This window comes from Crocodylus siamensis, chromosome 4, assembly GCF_052110815.1.
Source record: "Crocodylus siamensis isolate JL-2025a chromosome 4, ASM5211081v1, whole genome shotgun sequence".
Lineage (NCBI taxonomy): Eukaryota > Metazoa > Chordata > Crocodylia > Crocodylidae > Crocodylus > Crocodylus siamensis.
In genome coordinates, this window is record NC_143398.1 from 190,676,081 (window position 1) to 190,691,919 (window position 15,839).

General features: G+C 39.3%; 1 protein-coding gene across 4 annotated transcripts in view; it reads right to left on the bottom strand.

The window, feature by feature from the left end:
- The window catches only part of GLS (glutaminase), a 104,176-nt gene that overhangs the window by 40,640 nt on the left and 47,697 nt on the right, over positions 1 to 15,839 (bottom strand). For 3 of the 4 annotated variants that reach the window (XM_090045226.1, XM_090045228.1, XM_090045230.1), the window contains 5 exons: positions 13,122 to 13,188; positions 12,425 to 12,475; positions 9,395 to 9,571; positions 6,939 to 7,070; positions 4,359 to 4,451 (listed from right to left, as the gene is read on the bottom strand). In XM_090045226.1, coding sequence (XP_089901352.1) covers positions 4,359 to 4,451; positions 6,939 to 7,070; positions 9,395 to 9,571; positions 12,425 to 12,475; positions 13,122 to 13,188 — 520 coding nt within the window. Of the gene's footprint in view, positions 1 to 188; positions 3,478 to 4,358; positions 4,452 to 6,938; positions 7,071 to 9,394; positions 9,572 to 12,424; positions 12,476 to 13,121; positions 13,189 to 15,839 lie in introns of those variants that run through there. The other variant, XM_090045227.1, reaches the window with a different exon arrangement.

Here is a 15,839-nt window from a genome sequence, read left to right on the forward strand (position 1 = left end):
CGGAACAAAATACAAAAGGAGAAATCTTTATAGTATCGTCAATTAATGTTTAACTAATCATTCCTTGTTTCTACTTTTTCCAGAAACTTCATCTCGATTTAAAATAAGACATGTTCACAATCTCACTTCAGTCTAAAAATATACTTGAATGCAAGCCGTACTTCATAAATACAAAATACAATAAAAAGCAAGCTTAAAATACATTTATTACACAATACAAAAATAAGCATGCTAGAAATCAATATACATAAATAACATACAAGTCAAATGAAAAATGGAAAGAGTAACTTACACAACTGAACCAAAAGTACAACACAAATGCTAAAACAAAGTTTATAAAAGCATGTACATTTCCAATGAAATGTTATTGATGCTGACAAAAGAAAAAAAACTAAAACTACTAAAATACTTGAATATCAAGAATTGGTATAACTGTAACACAAATGACCAATAACACCTTTATGTACGTAGGAATATCTTCAACAAACATGCAATGGTTAACCTCTAGCACCATGTTTGTTAGGGCCTTGTTTACAAATCATATGCATAGGCCTGCAAAAACTGCCATAATAGTTCAAATGGTGGTCCCACTAGCTGTGAATACGTACACCAACAGCAGCCAATAACCAGAAGCTTTAGACAAAGAGCAAGAAACTGCGAGAAACACAAATTGCAGGGCAAACTGGTTCAAGTGAAAGCTTCCTCCTAACCCCTAACCGTTAGAGACTGGCTTCGGGTCTGAGGCATGAAGATTTCTACCACTTTCAAAACTTTGAAAAGAATCCATGGATATTCTTATTTATAGGTATATACATGTTTAATTCAACTTGAGTCTTGTAAATGTACTCATGCTCAATACAAAGCTATAATTTGTTTCCTCTACACTTAATTCCATCTGCAATTTACATCTGTAAACTCTACAAGTTTTGTATTTCTATTATAAGGTTTGCATCCAGTAGGAACAATGTCTCCAGTTTTAGCTATAGTTTTTATGTTTGTTTCAAAATAATGTGAAAACAAATCTTAGGATTTGCTCAATAGCCAAGAATGCCTTGCCTCACACAGGTGCATTTTAATGGCATTCAGCATGTGAAATCAGCAATGCAAACTGTTCTTGTTAGTCTGAGTATTAATACCAGCTAATCCAGGGGCGGGAAATTATTTCAAGTGAAGGGCCGCTTACTCAGTTTTGGCAAGCCATCGAGGGCCACATGACAGGCAGCCAGGGGCAGATAAATATTAATTTTCTAAATTCTTTAGGGGCCCCGCGGGCTGGGTAGAATGGCCTGGCAGGCCGCATCTGGCCCGCCTCTGAGCTAATCAAACACATCTGGAAGATGCACATAAAGAGAATTGCAGGATCAGACCCATTATCTGTATCATTCTCTAACTCTGTTTTACCATAACGTGATGTTTTCGTACATGCCGTTCTTTCTAAATTTCGGAAGACAACTGGTATAGAATTATAAGCTTATTTTTCATTCAATAATATATGCCCTTTTTTCTAAGTGCCTTTAACTGATCCTGTTCATTTTATCAGGATTTAAGTACAGCACAAGTTAGTTTGCTGAATTATTCTGCTTATGCAATTCTATTATAATTATTTACTTCAAAGTCATAGCCCAATAATACAGGTATGCTTTCATAATGCACTGCTCTAAAAATATCATTTGAGCCTATTTGCAGCAATACTTTTTATAACATCTTGAAGCACTTCACAAGTTTGCAAAAACATGTATGGTCAAGATAGGCTTCTTCATTATCACAGATATGCCTTACTTCACGGTTATTTTTCTTTTATGAATATCCTACATAGCTTGGCATATTCTCCCATCCATTCTTTAATAAATGTATACTCTTCCTTGTGCAAAATATAAATACTTGCATATCTTGGAACTTCTTGGGAAAGCAGAACAGGAGAGGGAGCTTTGTGAACAGGATCCATATGTATCACTAGCTCTTGAATTATCAGCGAGCTATTATTTATGCAAATGAATAGTTTTCATGAAAATTCTTGGACAAATCTTCAGAGTTAAAACCAATCTTTGTATGGTGGCTAAGAGATGTAGGGTGTAAGAATCACAAAATACTGGAGGCAAGTGCAAAGGGACATCAACATAAGCAACAAAGAATTCTATACAAAATCAGCATCAATGCAAAACATCTATGTTTCGACTCAACAATTAAAGAACTGGCCTTTTGCCAAATATCCATGGAACACAAACTAATTTCAATAGTTACTGTGACCATTTCATAGATGGCCAGGCTATCCAACAGAACATTCTTTAAGCTTTAAAAGACGTGTTTTAAAAAACAAAAAAGACAAAAAAGCTTTATGGCTAAAGTAGTACTTAAGAGGTGGAAACTCAAACTACAAAAAGAAAACAGTTAATAATATATCTAATAAAATTGCTGTATATGTATGCACACACAAAGCTATTCATCTGTTGAAAATTAATTCATTCAATAAGATTTATTTTGTAAACACTGTTTTAATAATCCTTACTAAAATTTAAGTATATTTTCTGTTCACCATTCAGTTGGCTACTTTACTACTATCTAATGTTACTTACATTCTGTAAGAATAGACTGCAGCATTATTAGTAAGGCAGACTTTTGAACCTTAGCTACCAACTGACAGTACAAGCTCCTAGCAAGTAACTCAAAATACTCTGATAATAATCCTGTGAGCTAGCAAGTAAAGCAGCTTTATACTATTACAAGATACTTTGCTCTTATCGTCAAAATTTCAGTATCACTTACTAAAAATATTTGGTAAAAAAAGTAAGATTTGGTAAATCAACTTTGCTTATTTTTGCTAACAGTGCAAAGAAATCTAATCCTGCCTTAACTCTTTAAGATTATGGACAGGTGGTACCAGATTCATAATTTATATCTGTTTAAAAGAAAACTATTAGGGAATTCATTATTTTTTATATTTTGGCAGTAAGATTTTATTTTGTGTTATATACTTACAATCTCTTCATTCCAAATCAGATACGATGTCAGATATGACATCATCTCTCTCAGCTGAAGAGTCCATCTTTAACTACTTCCATTACTCAGATATATCAAAGTAGGAATATCTTTAAAGATACTTAGATTATGTTTATGTAAATTTGTCTTAAAGGAACTACAAATGTCAGCTAATAGTGTTGTTTTTCATTCTTTTTTTAAAAGTTGACATTCAATTTTGTATGGCATACAGTATTTACACAAATTTTATATACAAGCAAAATATTAAGAAAACAATACTCAAATCCAAGTTTAATTTAGAGATTCTTGAGTGCTTTTATAATGAAGAACGTTTTGTAACTACAGCCCATTCCTTTAGTTTTGCTCTCCCCGACCTTCCATTCTATACACTACGGTTCTGGAGATGTCCTCGTTTGACTCAGGTGACACTTTTTTCCACACTGTATCTTTTAAAGCAAGATCTTGCTGGAGACTCTCATAGTCGAATGGTCCAAAGGTATGCTAGTTGTTCAAGCAACATATATTATTTATTAGTGTATTTGAAGAAACAACCTGAGAATTATTGATATTTTGTAATCAAAAGTGAACAGACTGTCAGCTTTCACCCTTCCCTACACTTTGATGTTAGAAACAGTTGTGGTCTATTTTCCAGCCGTACGCAATTCAAATTTTATGTTATCATTAGAAGCATACATGCAAATAAAAGCGTATTAAAAAATCCTTCTATAATATCTTTCCCCAGAGACACCTCTACATCCCTATTAAAACCTTAAGGAAAACATGTCTACTTTTGCCTTCTATTCTCAAGTGACCTTGGAACATCTATCAAATCACGCTTTTTATACAAACCAATTGGAGTAGACTCACTTCAAAAACTGCAAATACTGCTCATCAGTGAGAGGTACTAGTCTAGCACAAGGCAAGGCTGCCTTCCCTACACACAACACTGAGTGAACTGCCTCTGGAACACAGTCTGTGTCCTCTGGTCTCAGTGACAACAATGTAAAAAACAGTGAACATCATGCATAGCAGTGGATGACAGTAAGACTAGGCCAGTCAATCAAATATCAACCACAAAGAAAGTACAACTGTAAAACTTATGACTTTTAGTGAATATCATACATTCACTCTACCTAGGGTGAAGAAATGCTCAACTCCTCAACAACTATGAATCTTATACAAATTGTATTTATAATTATATAAACCCAGTCATAGATAGGACAAACATGCTTATAAATAGTGTGCTAGTGAACTAAACTGTTATATTTGCTTAAGCTTAAAGCAATACATGTAATTGAGCAATTTTATGCTTACAGATGAACCCTGCATTTTCCATCTAAAGACTACACAAAATATATGGTCAAAAAACATATCTAGCTTACCCGCTGATCACCACCTTCTCTGCGAGGATCAAGTTTCTTTGCAAAGTGTCTCAGGTTATCATAGTTATGGAAATTGCACAAACCAACCAGATCCTGTAAAAGGAAAAACCTCATCTTTTATACACCTGACAATTTATTTTATTACATCTCACCCACAGCAGACATTACTAACACTTTCAATATTTGTTTCACCAAAAATGTTACTAAGTTCAACACTCATAAGAGTAGCCTCTGGTGGATTATACCATTTACAAAACAACCTTAAAAACATTTTGTCTTGATTATAATCTGTGTATATCAAGTTTTAAACATATTTTAGCAAACACCTTTTAAAAACAAAATTATAATTGGCAGTAAATTGGTGCTCATTTATACAATTCTCTCATACATCCATATGCAACTTCGTAATATATGCTTCACAGAGTTGTCTATCATAGCAACATTTCAGCTCTCTGAGCTCTTAAACAAGAAAGAATCAATGTAGTCACTGATTTTTAATTTAATTAAATAAAAATCCCTATGGGAAAATGCAATTACAGGTACTATTGGCATGCAGCTTTTCTTTGCTGTCTTTATAAACATTTGACACATTTTGTCAATATGTGAAGACTGCCAGTTATCAGGTCTCTCATTAGATCCCTCTGTTTACCTAGTAAGTCTGAAATTCAATCAGAAAATATGGCTTTTTGATACGCGACTTAAAAACATACTTGGATTAGAATTAACAATATCCTTAATTAACGCAATGAAAAAAGGGTTACGCAGCTGACTTCAAAATCATGTTAACATAGCATTTATGAAACAGTCTTTCAGTAAGTAACACATACAGAGTCAAAAGGTGTGACTACAACTCATGTAGACGAAGATTTCAACCAGCTCACTACAGGCTAGCTGCCTAGATATTCATCCAGGGACCCTGGTGCGTTTTGCAGCTCCCGCTCAGCCCTGTGCTAATCAAACTACCATGCTATTGCTACTGCAGCTTGGTATTTGAAAGTTAGCTTGAGCATGACTACACAAACAGCAGTAACACCTTTGACTTAGTATGTATTATTCACTGAAAGACTTTATAAATGCCACATACTTCTGACAGACTAGCATGGCAATAACTGGATTGAATACTTTCACTGCTAATAAAATAAGAATGGAGTTATATTGGCCAAAGTTACACTTCTACATAGACAAAAACTCAAGCCCTGTGCATTAAGACTGGGTGCTAGGAGTCCAGTACCACCTCCCCCCAACCCAAGTGCTGGGACTGGTGTCCAGTATCACCCACTGACCCCTCCACCCCCAAATGGGATTGGGCCTTCAAGCCCAGCACCACCCCTTCCCCAGCTCTGACTGCTGGGATCAAGTACCCAATCCAGTGCACAGGGCCCAGGCTCCCTGTGGATCAGGAAATTTGGCATCAGGAAAGCAGTGGCATTGTTCCTCACCACCACATTTCCAAACCCATGAGGAGCCCCACTGGGTGGATGACGTGGTGCTGCAGCTGGATCTGGCCTATGGGCCAGGGTCTGATTGATCCTGGCTTAAATCATATTTTTAAATGCTTGCAAGTCTGAAACTAAATTTTATTTTGAATTAAACTTGCAAAAAAAGTGAGAAAATACACCTGATGGGCCTAGAGCAGGGGCCAGCAACATTTTGCAGCAGGGGCCTGCTTCAGTACAGCTTAAGGTGAAATTAAACATTATACTTAGACTATGCTAAATCTGTGCAATGTTAAGCAGCATTAAAGTTAAAATGTGCTGTGAGCACTCCCACACTAAGGGTTAATACTGCTTCTTGCCTGCAGAGGTCTGACTTGCCACTAGAGAAATGGCAAGCATCGGAATAGCTAACAGCTAAGACATCTGGGCTCTCCCTGCTCTGGAAAAAATTAATGAAAATTTAATGAAAATTAAATCTGCCATTATACAATTTCTCCTGCATAACCCCCAGCTGCATCTTGCATACCCCCAAGGGTACACATATCAATCTGGGAACTCCTGGTCTAAGTCAAAGGGTGGCAACCCCTGGCATGCGTGCCGGAGCGTGACAAAGGTATTTTGCTTGGCACATGGAGTCTTGGGGCAGATGATGAGGATGTTGTGTTGCTACAACAAGGATCAAGCCTCTCATGGCATCCCCGCTGTTCACTCCTGGCATGCCAACATCTTACAAGTTGAGGCTGGGGTGTTTTTGGCACTCTGCCCAAAACTGTTGCTGACCCCTGGTCTAAATGTAAAATCTAATTTCCCCCTTAGCATCTAGCATGGGCCATGTCCAAGCCAGTCCTGAACCACCAGAACTAGAGCTACCACTCCCCACTGCAGTACCACTGCCACCACTTCTCCCTGATGCCCAAGTGAAACCCCCTAGAAACCCCCTACAGCTGAAATTCTGCTAAAGCTCTAGCAGAGTTGTGGACCACATAAAAGGATCCCTAGGCCAGATCCAGCCTGCAGGCTGTATGTATGTTGCTGAATCCTGGTCTAGGAGGTCAAAGGAACATAAAATCAAACCAGAGTAAACTTAAATCATTTCAATAAATACTAGTTGGGGGGACAGGGGGAAGGTAGAAGCTTTGCTTACATGACAGAAATGAATCCCTTTAACACTGTTTCCCATCTTGTCCAAAGGAGGTGACCAGCACATCAGGCCCATTACATTAGGAACAACCAAAATAATACCACCTGCAACTCCAGATTTTGCAGGGAGACCAACCTATAGGTAATTGAAAGAATTAGTGTCCTCTATTAACATTTCTATCTTTCATATTATAACACTTAGCACTTTCATACACCACCATTATATAGCACTTATAAAACAGAAGTCGTGAATAATTTTGCAAATGGGTTACCATTATCAACTTCATTTGACACAGACAATTTAAGGTACAGAGCAGTTACTTTCCAAGAGTTAGAGAGCCAGTCAGTGGTAGAGCACAGAATGTAACCAGGTCTGTGTAATACAGCAGAAAGGTGGCAACGTATAGCTACTGTATATACTCAAAATACAAGATGAGATTTCCACCCCCCACAAAATCAATGGGAGGAAAAAACTTCTTCTTTTATATTTACATACAAAGCAGGAGGAGGGGCAAGTGGCTGGCTTCAGCTCTGACTGTGGTGCTGAGCCCAAGTTGGGACCAAAGTCAGGCCCACAGCCTCCTACCTCTCCCTCTGCTTCCCCTATACAACTTCTGCTCTCCTACTTTCCCTCCCCATTAATGCCAGGCAGAGCTTGGCTCCAGCTCAGGCTGGGGTCTCTCCCAGGCACACAGCACATGGAAACTCTTTCCCCTGCCTGGCCAATCAGCAGTGCCAAAGTTGCTGCATTGCTAGCCCAGCCAATCAGCAGCACTGACACTGCTGCATAGCCAGGCAGGGCTAAGCTTCCAGTGGCATATGTGTGGTGGTGGTAGGAGAAGGAGAGGAGAGGAGAGGGGAGTGGGAGGTGGGAAACTCAAGACACCCTCCAATATTTAGATTCTTTACCTGGAAAATTATAACAAAAAATTATATATGTAGAATCTAATTATTGGGGGGGTGTCATCTTATATTCAGGGTTTTTTATAGTTAAGTAAATACAGTATCTAACAAGTCATTCATGATTTACAACAATGACATGCTAAAAAAGTCATTATTAATATAAAATTAATATAAACCCTACCGTTAGCTGAAAAGGGTAGAATATGAGCATCAGAACAAAAATGGTTTGTACCTCAAGTAACTGTGCATCTCAAGTCACATGACATCAAACATCAATTACACTAGTAAGTATTGTAAGCTCAAGATCAAGAAGCTTTTAGGTCCCTCAAACCATCGGAATTAATTTTACCAAATGTATAAGCATGTAATGAAAAGACTGAAAGGGCTCAAAACAAAGGGCAAAAACAACTAAAGAGTAGTAAAATTTTTAGTACTCAAAAACTTAAGTACGCAGAATGCAGTGCATAAAGACACTGGAAGTACATAACATGCTGTTCATTCTTTAATAAGACATTAGACCAGGCAATTTAAGAGAGGCTAAATAGGACAGAGTAAATGCGGGTGTGCATGATTCTAATTTAGGTTGTGTACATGCATTCAAATAATCTGGGAGATTATTTTACCAGGTCTGTTCACACGGTAGAAAAAAAAACAAACCCTCACTCAGAGCCACATGTATAGACATTCAAATGCTGAGGCCTAACAAGTGGAGAACTTAACAATGCTGATACTGTGGAGCCTGGGGAGGGGGTGGAAATAGGGGTGGGTGGGACAGGGATGGACGGACGGACTGTGAACGTATCTCAGTGTGCTTTGCTGGTTCCTTTGATCTGCCTGGCAACAGATGGCAGCAGTGCATAGGGCAGCCCTGATTGGCTGACACGTACAGCTCATTGTCAGCCTGTGTTTCCTTGCAGCACAACATAACAATTTGTGAAGGGGACATGTTCTGCTTCCTGCTGAGGCAGCAGAGTCCAGCAAACCACACACTGTCTCCCAGGGCACATGCTGGAGGACTATGTTCTCTTCTGAGAAAAGCCACAGCATGGACAGACCATTCACTCTTATCAGGGAAAACTCTCCTTGCAGTGATTTAACTCTAGTTGTTCCCAGGTTATTTTTCTCTTTAAGCAGCCATTTTTACCCTGAGAGAAAAAGCTTGAACATCTATACACTTGTGGTTTCTCTCGAGAGAGATGCAACTCTCCCAGGAGGAACTGAATTTCTGTACAAAGCCTTAATTTTGGATTTTTTTCAGTTATGTTTGTTTCAGTCATACACTTTTTCAATCTAGGCTACAATATTTAAAGATACCTCTTTAAAGTTAAATTTGTTTGCTTTCAAATTTAAAAGTATCAATAAAAAGCATCTGCAATGCTTTATAATGATTAATTTGAGGACTCTTAGATAACATACTTCCAAACAATGTTGTATTAAGTCTCTGAGCGATGAATAAGACAACTGAAGTATAGAATGATCAGTTCTGGACATTTATTCAAAAAACAACATAAATCAGTTTTCCTTGCCAGATGCAATTAGCATACAAAAGTTACTTACATGGAAGGCAAACTGCCCTGAAAAGTCGTACATGCCACAAGAATGCATTAAACTCAGGGTATTGCGGACTGCTTCGGGACTCAGTACTCTTTCACCAGTGATTGGGCAAAAGCCACCATTAGCCAAAGTTGCTGCCATCACACTGGCTGATTCACAGGTCACTTCAATAGAACACAGCTTATAGAAGAGAAAATAATTTATACGCACATAAAATTTCTATATATCCACAGCATACTAAAGGGCAGTGACCCAATGTCCCTAGACAAATGATGTTATAATAATTTAATAAAACAATTCATTCACGTAAGTGGGACTGGTAGAAGCTTCTAGTATTAAGAACGCCTGGCACTTCTGGTATAAGGTTCTGTTTTCAGTCACTTACAACTTTGCCAGATTTTTACAGTCTGAGCTAAAGTTTCCAAGCTGGACATCCAGCTCAGACTGATTTATTTATACATTGATGTACTTTTACAAAGAAAATCTTCATCTGAACACTAGTCATTTCCAAAAACCAGGATAGGAAAAATGCATTCATCCATGATAAAAACATACACGTATATTCTAACAATCTTTTCTTTTAAAACTTCCAAGCAACCTCATACTTTGTATAGCAGACCCAAAATTTGGCATGGGGTGGCCTCTGAGTTAGGTGTGTAACTTGCCCATTTTAGGCCAAATGATAAGCTTTGAAAAGTTAAGGTTTGCAAACAGATACTTTTTAGATTTTAGTAGCTTAAAGTCCCTGAGAATTCCATTCATATTAACACGTCCAGAACAGGGATGAGCAGGACATCCTCTACAGCAGTGGTCTCCAAATTTTTTGATCATGCACCCCTATCAGTAAAAAAAATTTTGAGCATGCACTCCCAATATATGTATATTTATTTATTTATAAATTATATACACGTACTACTCGCATACCATACATGACATCTGACCATCTGATATACAGGACCAATGAGGGCACCAGTGTCAATTCATATACTAAAGATTAGTAAAGCTTAATTCCTTATTTTTTTAGATAAAAAATAAATATAAATAGAAGTCTAATATTTTCTTTCTGCACCCCAATGGATTGTCTTATGCACCCCCTGGGGTGCACACACCCCACTTTGGAGACCACTGCTCTACAAGATGGACTGAAAGTACAAGGTTCTTTCCTGTGTTTGTTATGACCCTTGTTGTACCCAGGCAGCATGGAAGAAGAAAATGTTCTTCCAGGAACAAGAACCAGGCTTGGACTTAATTCCTTAGTGGGAGAAGGGGAAACTAGGATCAGGGAAACAACTGAGACAGGATGAGGAGGCTGCGTATATGTAAGAGAAATACGCAAGAGAATATAAAAACACAAATATGAAACAGAGGTGAAATAAAAGGAGAGAAATGAGACCAGACAGACAAGAGACTGGGAGAAAAAAGCTAACAGGAAAGAGACTGGTACAGAAATCAGTGGGTAAGGGCATGTGACCAGAAATTCAGATGGGTGAGACTGCCATGAGGTAAAGGGTCAGAGTCGAAGCCACTGCCTCTGCCCCCTGCTTACCTTCAGTCATGGCTCCAGTTCTGGCCACACTTGGACCTGAGGCACAGAGTATATGGTTGCTCTGGCCCTAACTTGGTCAGGCAGTAACAATGGTAGTGGCAGCAGCTCTTGTCCCACCTCCAACCCAGGCACCACAACTGCTGCTACCTGGCCAGGCAAGGGCCAGATCCACCATATGTTCCATGCCCCAAACCAGAGCCGCAACTGAGGGTAAGCAGAAAAGGAGGATGGTGAGGCATGCAGGCAGCAGAGAAAGCCTAGACAGAGATCAAGGAAGGAATCAGGCTGCTTGACTCCCTCATAACTTATACTCTCTCTCCTCACCCCCCGTATTGCTTTCCATGCTGCAGTGGTGGTGGGGGAAGTATTGCAAATTTATGATTACCCTCCCAGAATTAGATTCTATGTAGGAAAAATCATAACAATTTTTATAAAATTCATCAGATATAGAATCTAATTATTGCAGGCTTGTTCTAAATTTTTACAACATCTTGCATTCGGGTAAATATGGTACTAATCTTTAAACTTTCAATAAACTATATAGCAAGAATTTGGATGATATCTGAAAGGCTATCTATGTCCCAGACATGCTGGTCTAATAAAAGCTATCGCTCAGAAAAATTATTTCCTCTTGCATATTTCCTGGACCATTATGGCAACAACATTACTTCAACACTACCAATAAAATGTACGCACACGACTGTATTTATACTATAATGGGATTGTATTCATACTATAAAGTTAAGCCTTTCCCTCCCAAGAGATGGTTAAGGATGACAGCATTCAACAAAGAGGGTTGTAGCCTAGAAATGTTCATGCACTGCTGAACCAGGTAGTCCCCAAGGCAGTTATTCTCAACCAAGGTGCCTTGAGAGCCTTTTAAGGGTGATTGTGGGGGTGCCATACACTGTTAGCACTGTTAGATGTGCAAATATGATTCATGAGATAAACCCAGAGAGTTCAAATAGGAATCCATAACATTAAAAAAATTCTGACTTGCTGTGGTCTTTGAATTCTTTGCAACAGAAAAATTGCTCTATTATTTTTATGGAGTCAAAAAATGAATGAAAACTAAAAGATGGTATTTTCTGAGGAGTGCTTTGAGTCTAAAAAGTTTGAAAAATGGCTGCTGTAATGGGTCACCCTAGCCTGCCTTCCATTATGTAACAATGAAGAAAGAGCAACAGAGAAACCTAATAATTTGTCAAAACCCCTTATGAATAATGCAACTATCCGTAACTCAAACCACCATACATTCTCTTACTGAATTTTTACAATCTACACTAGCAATGGAAACTTGTAAATCAGCAAAAACAGTTTTGATATTTCAAATGCATATTGTTCATTCCCAAATAATAAGCAGAGCAAACTTAAATTCAAACTTAACTAAATAGCATTAATGACCCAGTTTATGCATGAATAATTCAGCCTGGGCTGCTTAAATCCAAATCCACAAAAAGTATGCAAGATTACTTAGTAGGAATTACCTGGAAATAGAAGTCTAATATAGCAACCATATCTGTGCCTTCTGGAAAACACTGTGGAAAGTAGTAAAAGAAATCTTTTAAAAACATGTTGGCTTAAAGAAAGTAATCACACACACACACACAAACTATGTAATTACATATATACACACATATATTAAATAAAATTCAAGATCAAAAAGTCAAACTAAATTGCTGTTAATATGTAAAATTAAATTAAGTGTAATTAAATTTAAAAACTTTTAAAAATAAAAAAGTATTAACACTCCAAAATAAGAAATGACCTCCAATTTAAAAAAAATACAAATATCATATAGCCAACTACACTAAACACCAAAGCACCTTTGCGAAATATTTGCAATGACTCTTTAACCTTATATTGAAGCACTTAAAGTTGCACATACATTTTTTCAAATGTTGGTTTTGCTGAAAAAAATACGTATTTAAAAAAAGTTTAAAGAACGTAGCTTTACAATCATTAACCAAATTTGCAAAAATGAGGTGAAAGATGTTCTAGTAACTTTTTTAAATGTGTCTACATTTTTTCTGGTTTCACAAAACTTATTTGGGAAATACTGTATGAGTTGTGCATAATGTTTTAAACATCGTCAGTAATGTCAGTCTATACAACAGACAGCAGAGAATAAGACTAACGAATAATACAAGGCTTGTAAAGTTGATACACAAAAGATCCATAAACCTTTTTTTCTTTCAAGTAATAGCCTATTGCAAAATTTCTATCTCCACTCTCTCTTTCAGACTGGAACCTAAAAAAAACAAACAAACAAACAAAAAATCAAACATTCTGGAACAGAGAAGCACAATATAAAAGTAATAAAACTGCATATAAAGACTCCATTGTTTCTCATGACTGCAAACAACCTAATAATAAACTGACAGAAACTATCATAGCAGGTCACAACAGTTTTCTACCTAGTCCAGTATCTCTCATCCCCAGTGCCCAAATATTTCAGAAATGCAAGAAATGACAAAGTAGACAACTATGAAATAAAATGTTCATAAGGAGAATTTTGTTCCCAAAGGTTAGCAGCTTATACTCTGAGGCAGAGCTGTCTGACTTCAAAGCAGCCAGGGGCCACATGCCCCATGGGACATACCAGTGGGAGGTGTACGCCACAGAAGTAGTGCTAGCACAGGCCACAAGACCCCAGGCTGCATGCCCTGTACCCACTGAGGCAGGTGGAAGTTCCCCCACTGCACTGCACTACTTATACGCTTCCCTGCTGCTTTACTTCTCCCAGGACCCAGGAGTGGAACCATGGGGAAAGGCTCACACCACTCTGGAGCAATCATAGGGGCAGCTGCTCCCTCTCCCTGCTCCCCCCACAATAGACAGGAAGGGGAGAGAAGGGGCAGGCCCAAGCTGCTCTCCACTGACTTCTGACACACCCAGGGTACCCAGAGCTTCTCAGCTGGGGGTCTCAAAAGCTTTTCAGACCAGAGACAGACTGAGAAATGGGCAGAGGGCTTTGCCCTGCTGCTTCATTCTCCCAAGAACAAGACTATAGTTTGCAACCCAGACATTCCCAGACCAGGATCACACCAGACTCAGAAAGGCACAAGGAACAGGGGCAAAAACTTCCACTGCTACAAATGAACAATGATGTGGCCTGCATATCTATTTTCTAAACAATTTTCAAATTCCATTTAACTCTCTACAGAGGTTACACTTATTCACACATACTAGAATTTTTCAAAGATTTCATGGGAGTTGGACACCTAATTCATTTAGCTCCCATGATACCCCTTTGAAAATCCATGCTATAAATGTCCCCTTTTGAACCTCACTAAGCATTTCACATTACATCACTAAGTGCCAAAGAATAATGAAACAAGAAAAAGTTTTTCTTCTTTCAAATGTTAAGTTTTCTACCTTTCAATTTCTTTTAATGTTCCCTTGCCCTTCTACTGTAAGAATGGATAAAAAGAGTCCTGATTTACTTTCTGTATACAACTAATCATTTGACATATCAAATCTTCCTAAACTGAACTAACCCAAATTTTCAACCTCTCCTCAAAGTCTTTCCACATCTATATCAATATTTTTTGTTCCTGAGTCCTTTACATTCTTGCTACATTCTGGTCACAATAAAGTGTCTACACTTGAATGCAGTACTGGTGATAAGCATACTACTGATTTATATAGTTGAACAGGTTTCAATTAGAGGTGCACTAATACATCAGAATGATACTGGATCAGTGCCGATATAAAGAAAATTTTCTGCATCAGAAATTGGCCTGATGTGGCCAATACTTTGTCCAATAAATGCCTGTGCGTGCACACAGCCACAGTGCAGCACATAGGCAGTGAGGAGTAGAGCCAGCAGCATGGAGAGCTGCCTGCAGCTGGTATGTCTGGTGTGGTGGGAGGGGACAGGGGAAGGGATGGGATGGCACGGGGGAGGGAAGAGGTGTGGAGGGACAGATCAAGGCCCCCACGGTAAGGGAGCATGTGGGGCTAGGGTGGGGAAGGCATGGCATGAAGCCGCAGCTTGTCCAGGAGAAGGAAGGGGGGGAAAGGGAGGGTGGCTCCTGAAACTATATGCTGCTCATCCGATGCTCATCCGGTGGCTACTGACGCTGCTCCCACTGCTCATCTGGGAGAGCATGGGAGGCATGTGCACCCACACCTGCCTGGCTGGGAAGAGCATGGCACAGCCCCAGCCCCAGCCCGCCCCGATCCAGGGGTTCAACACCTCCCCCCCACCATGTTCTCCCAGATGAGTGGTAGAGGCAGCAGCAGGAGCTGCGCCCCTCCCTTCCCACACCCCCCAGGATGAGCCGTGGCTCCCTCCCACACCTGTCTTGGCCCACAGCTGGAGTCTACCCCATGCAGATGCAGGGGCACATACTCCGCCCCTCCCCCCCCGGATGAGCCACTTGCAGCTGGCCTGCACCCCTCCCAATGGCTGGGCAGCACCTGCCCCAGCCCCGCCCTCCCATGCCCCTTCCCTCCCCCACAGGCCTTGATGCCCCCCCCTTTGTTTCTACCACACCAGACTTACCAGCTGCATATCAGAAATTGGATTAGCATCGGTCAATATGCCTCCTTAAAAAAAAAAAATTCGGCCCCAAAACTCTTTCTCGGTACACCCCTAGTGCCAATATTTTCTACTTCATTCCTTACATATATAATTCGAAACATCCAACTGTCCTCCATGCTCTCCAATTTTCTAACTTCCCTAAAAAAAAAATATGGGAGATTGGAAGCAAACTGTCTTTGCCTCCAAAACAAGTAGCAGAGAGAAAGCACTGAAGCACCCTTGGCAAAAGCTCTCTCTTCCCAGTCACGGACCACAAACACATAGACTCATCCTGGAGAGACCTCTATAAAAACCCCAGCTCTCCTCTGTAGAGAACAGGAAAGTGACTGTATCTCATAATGGATGACAGTCAA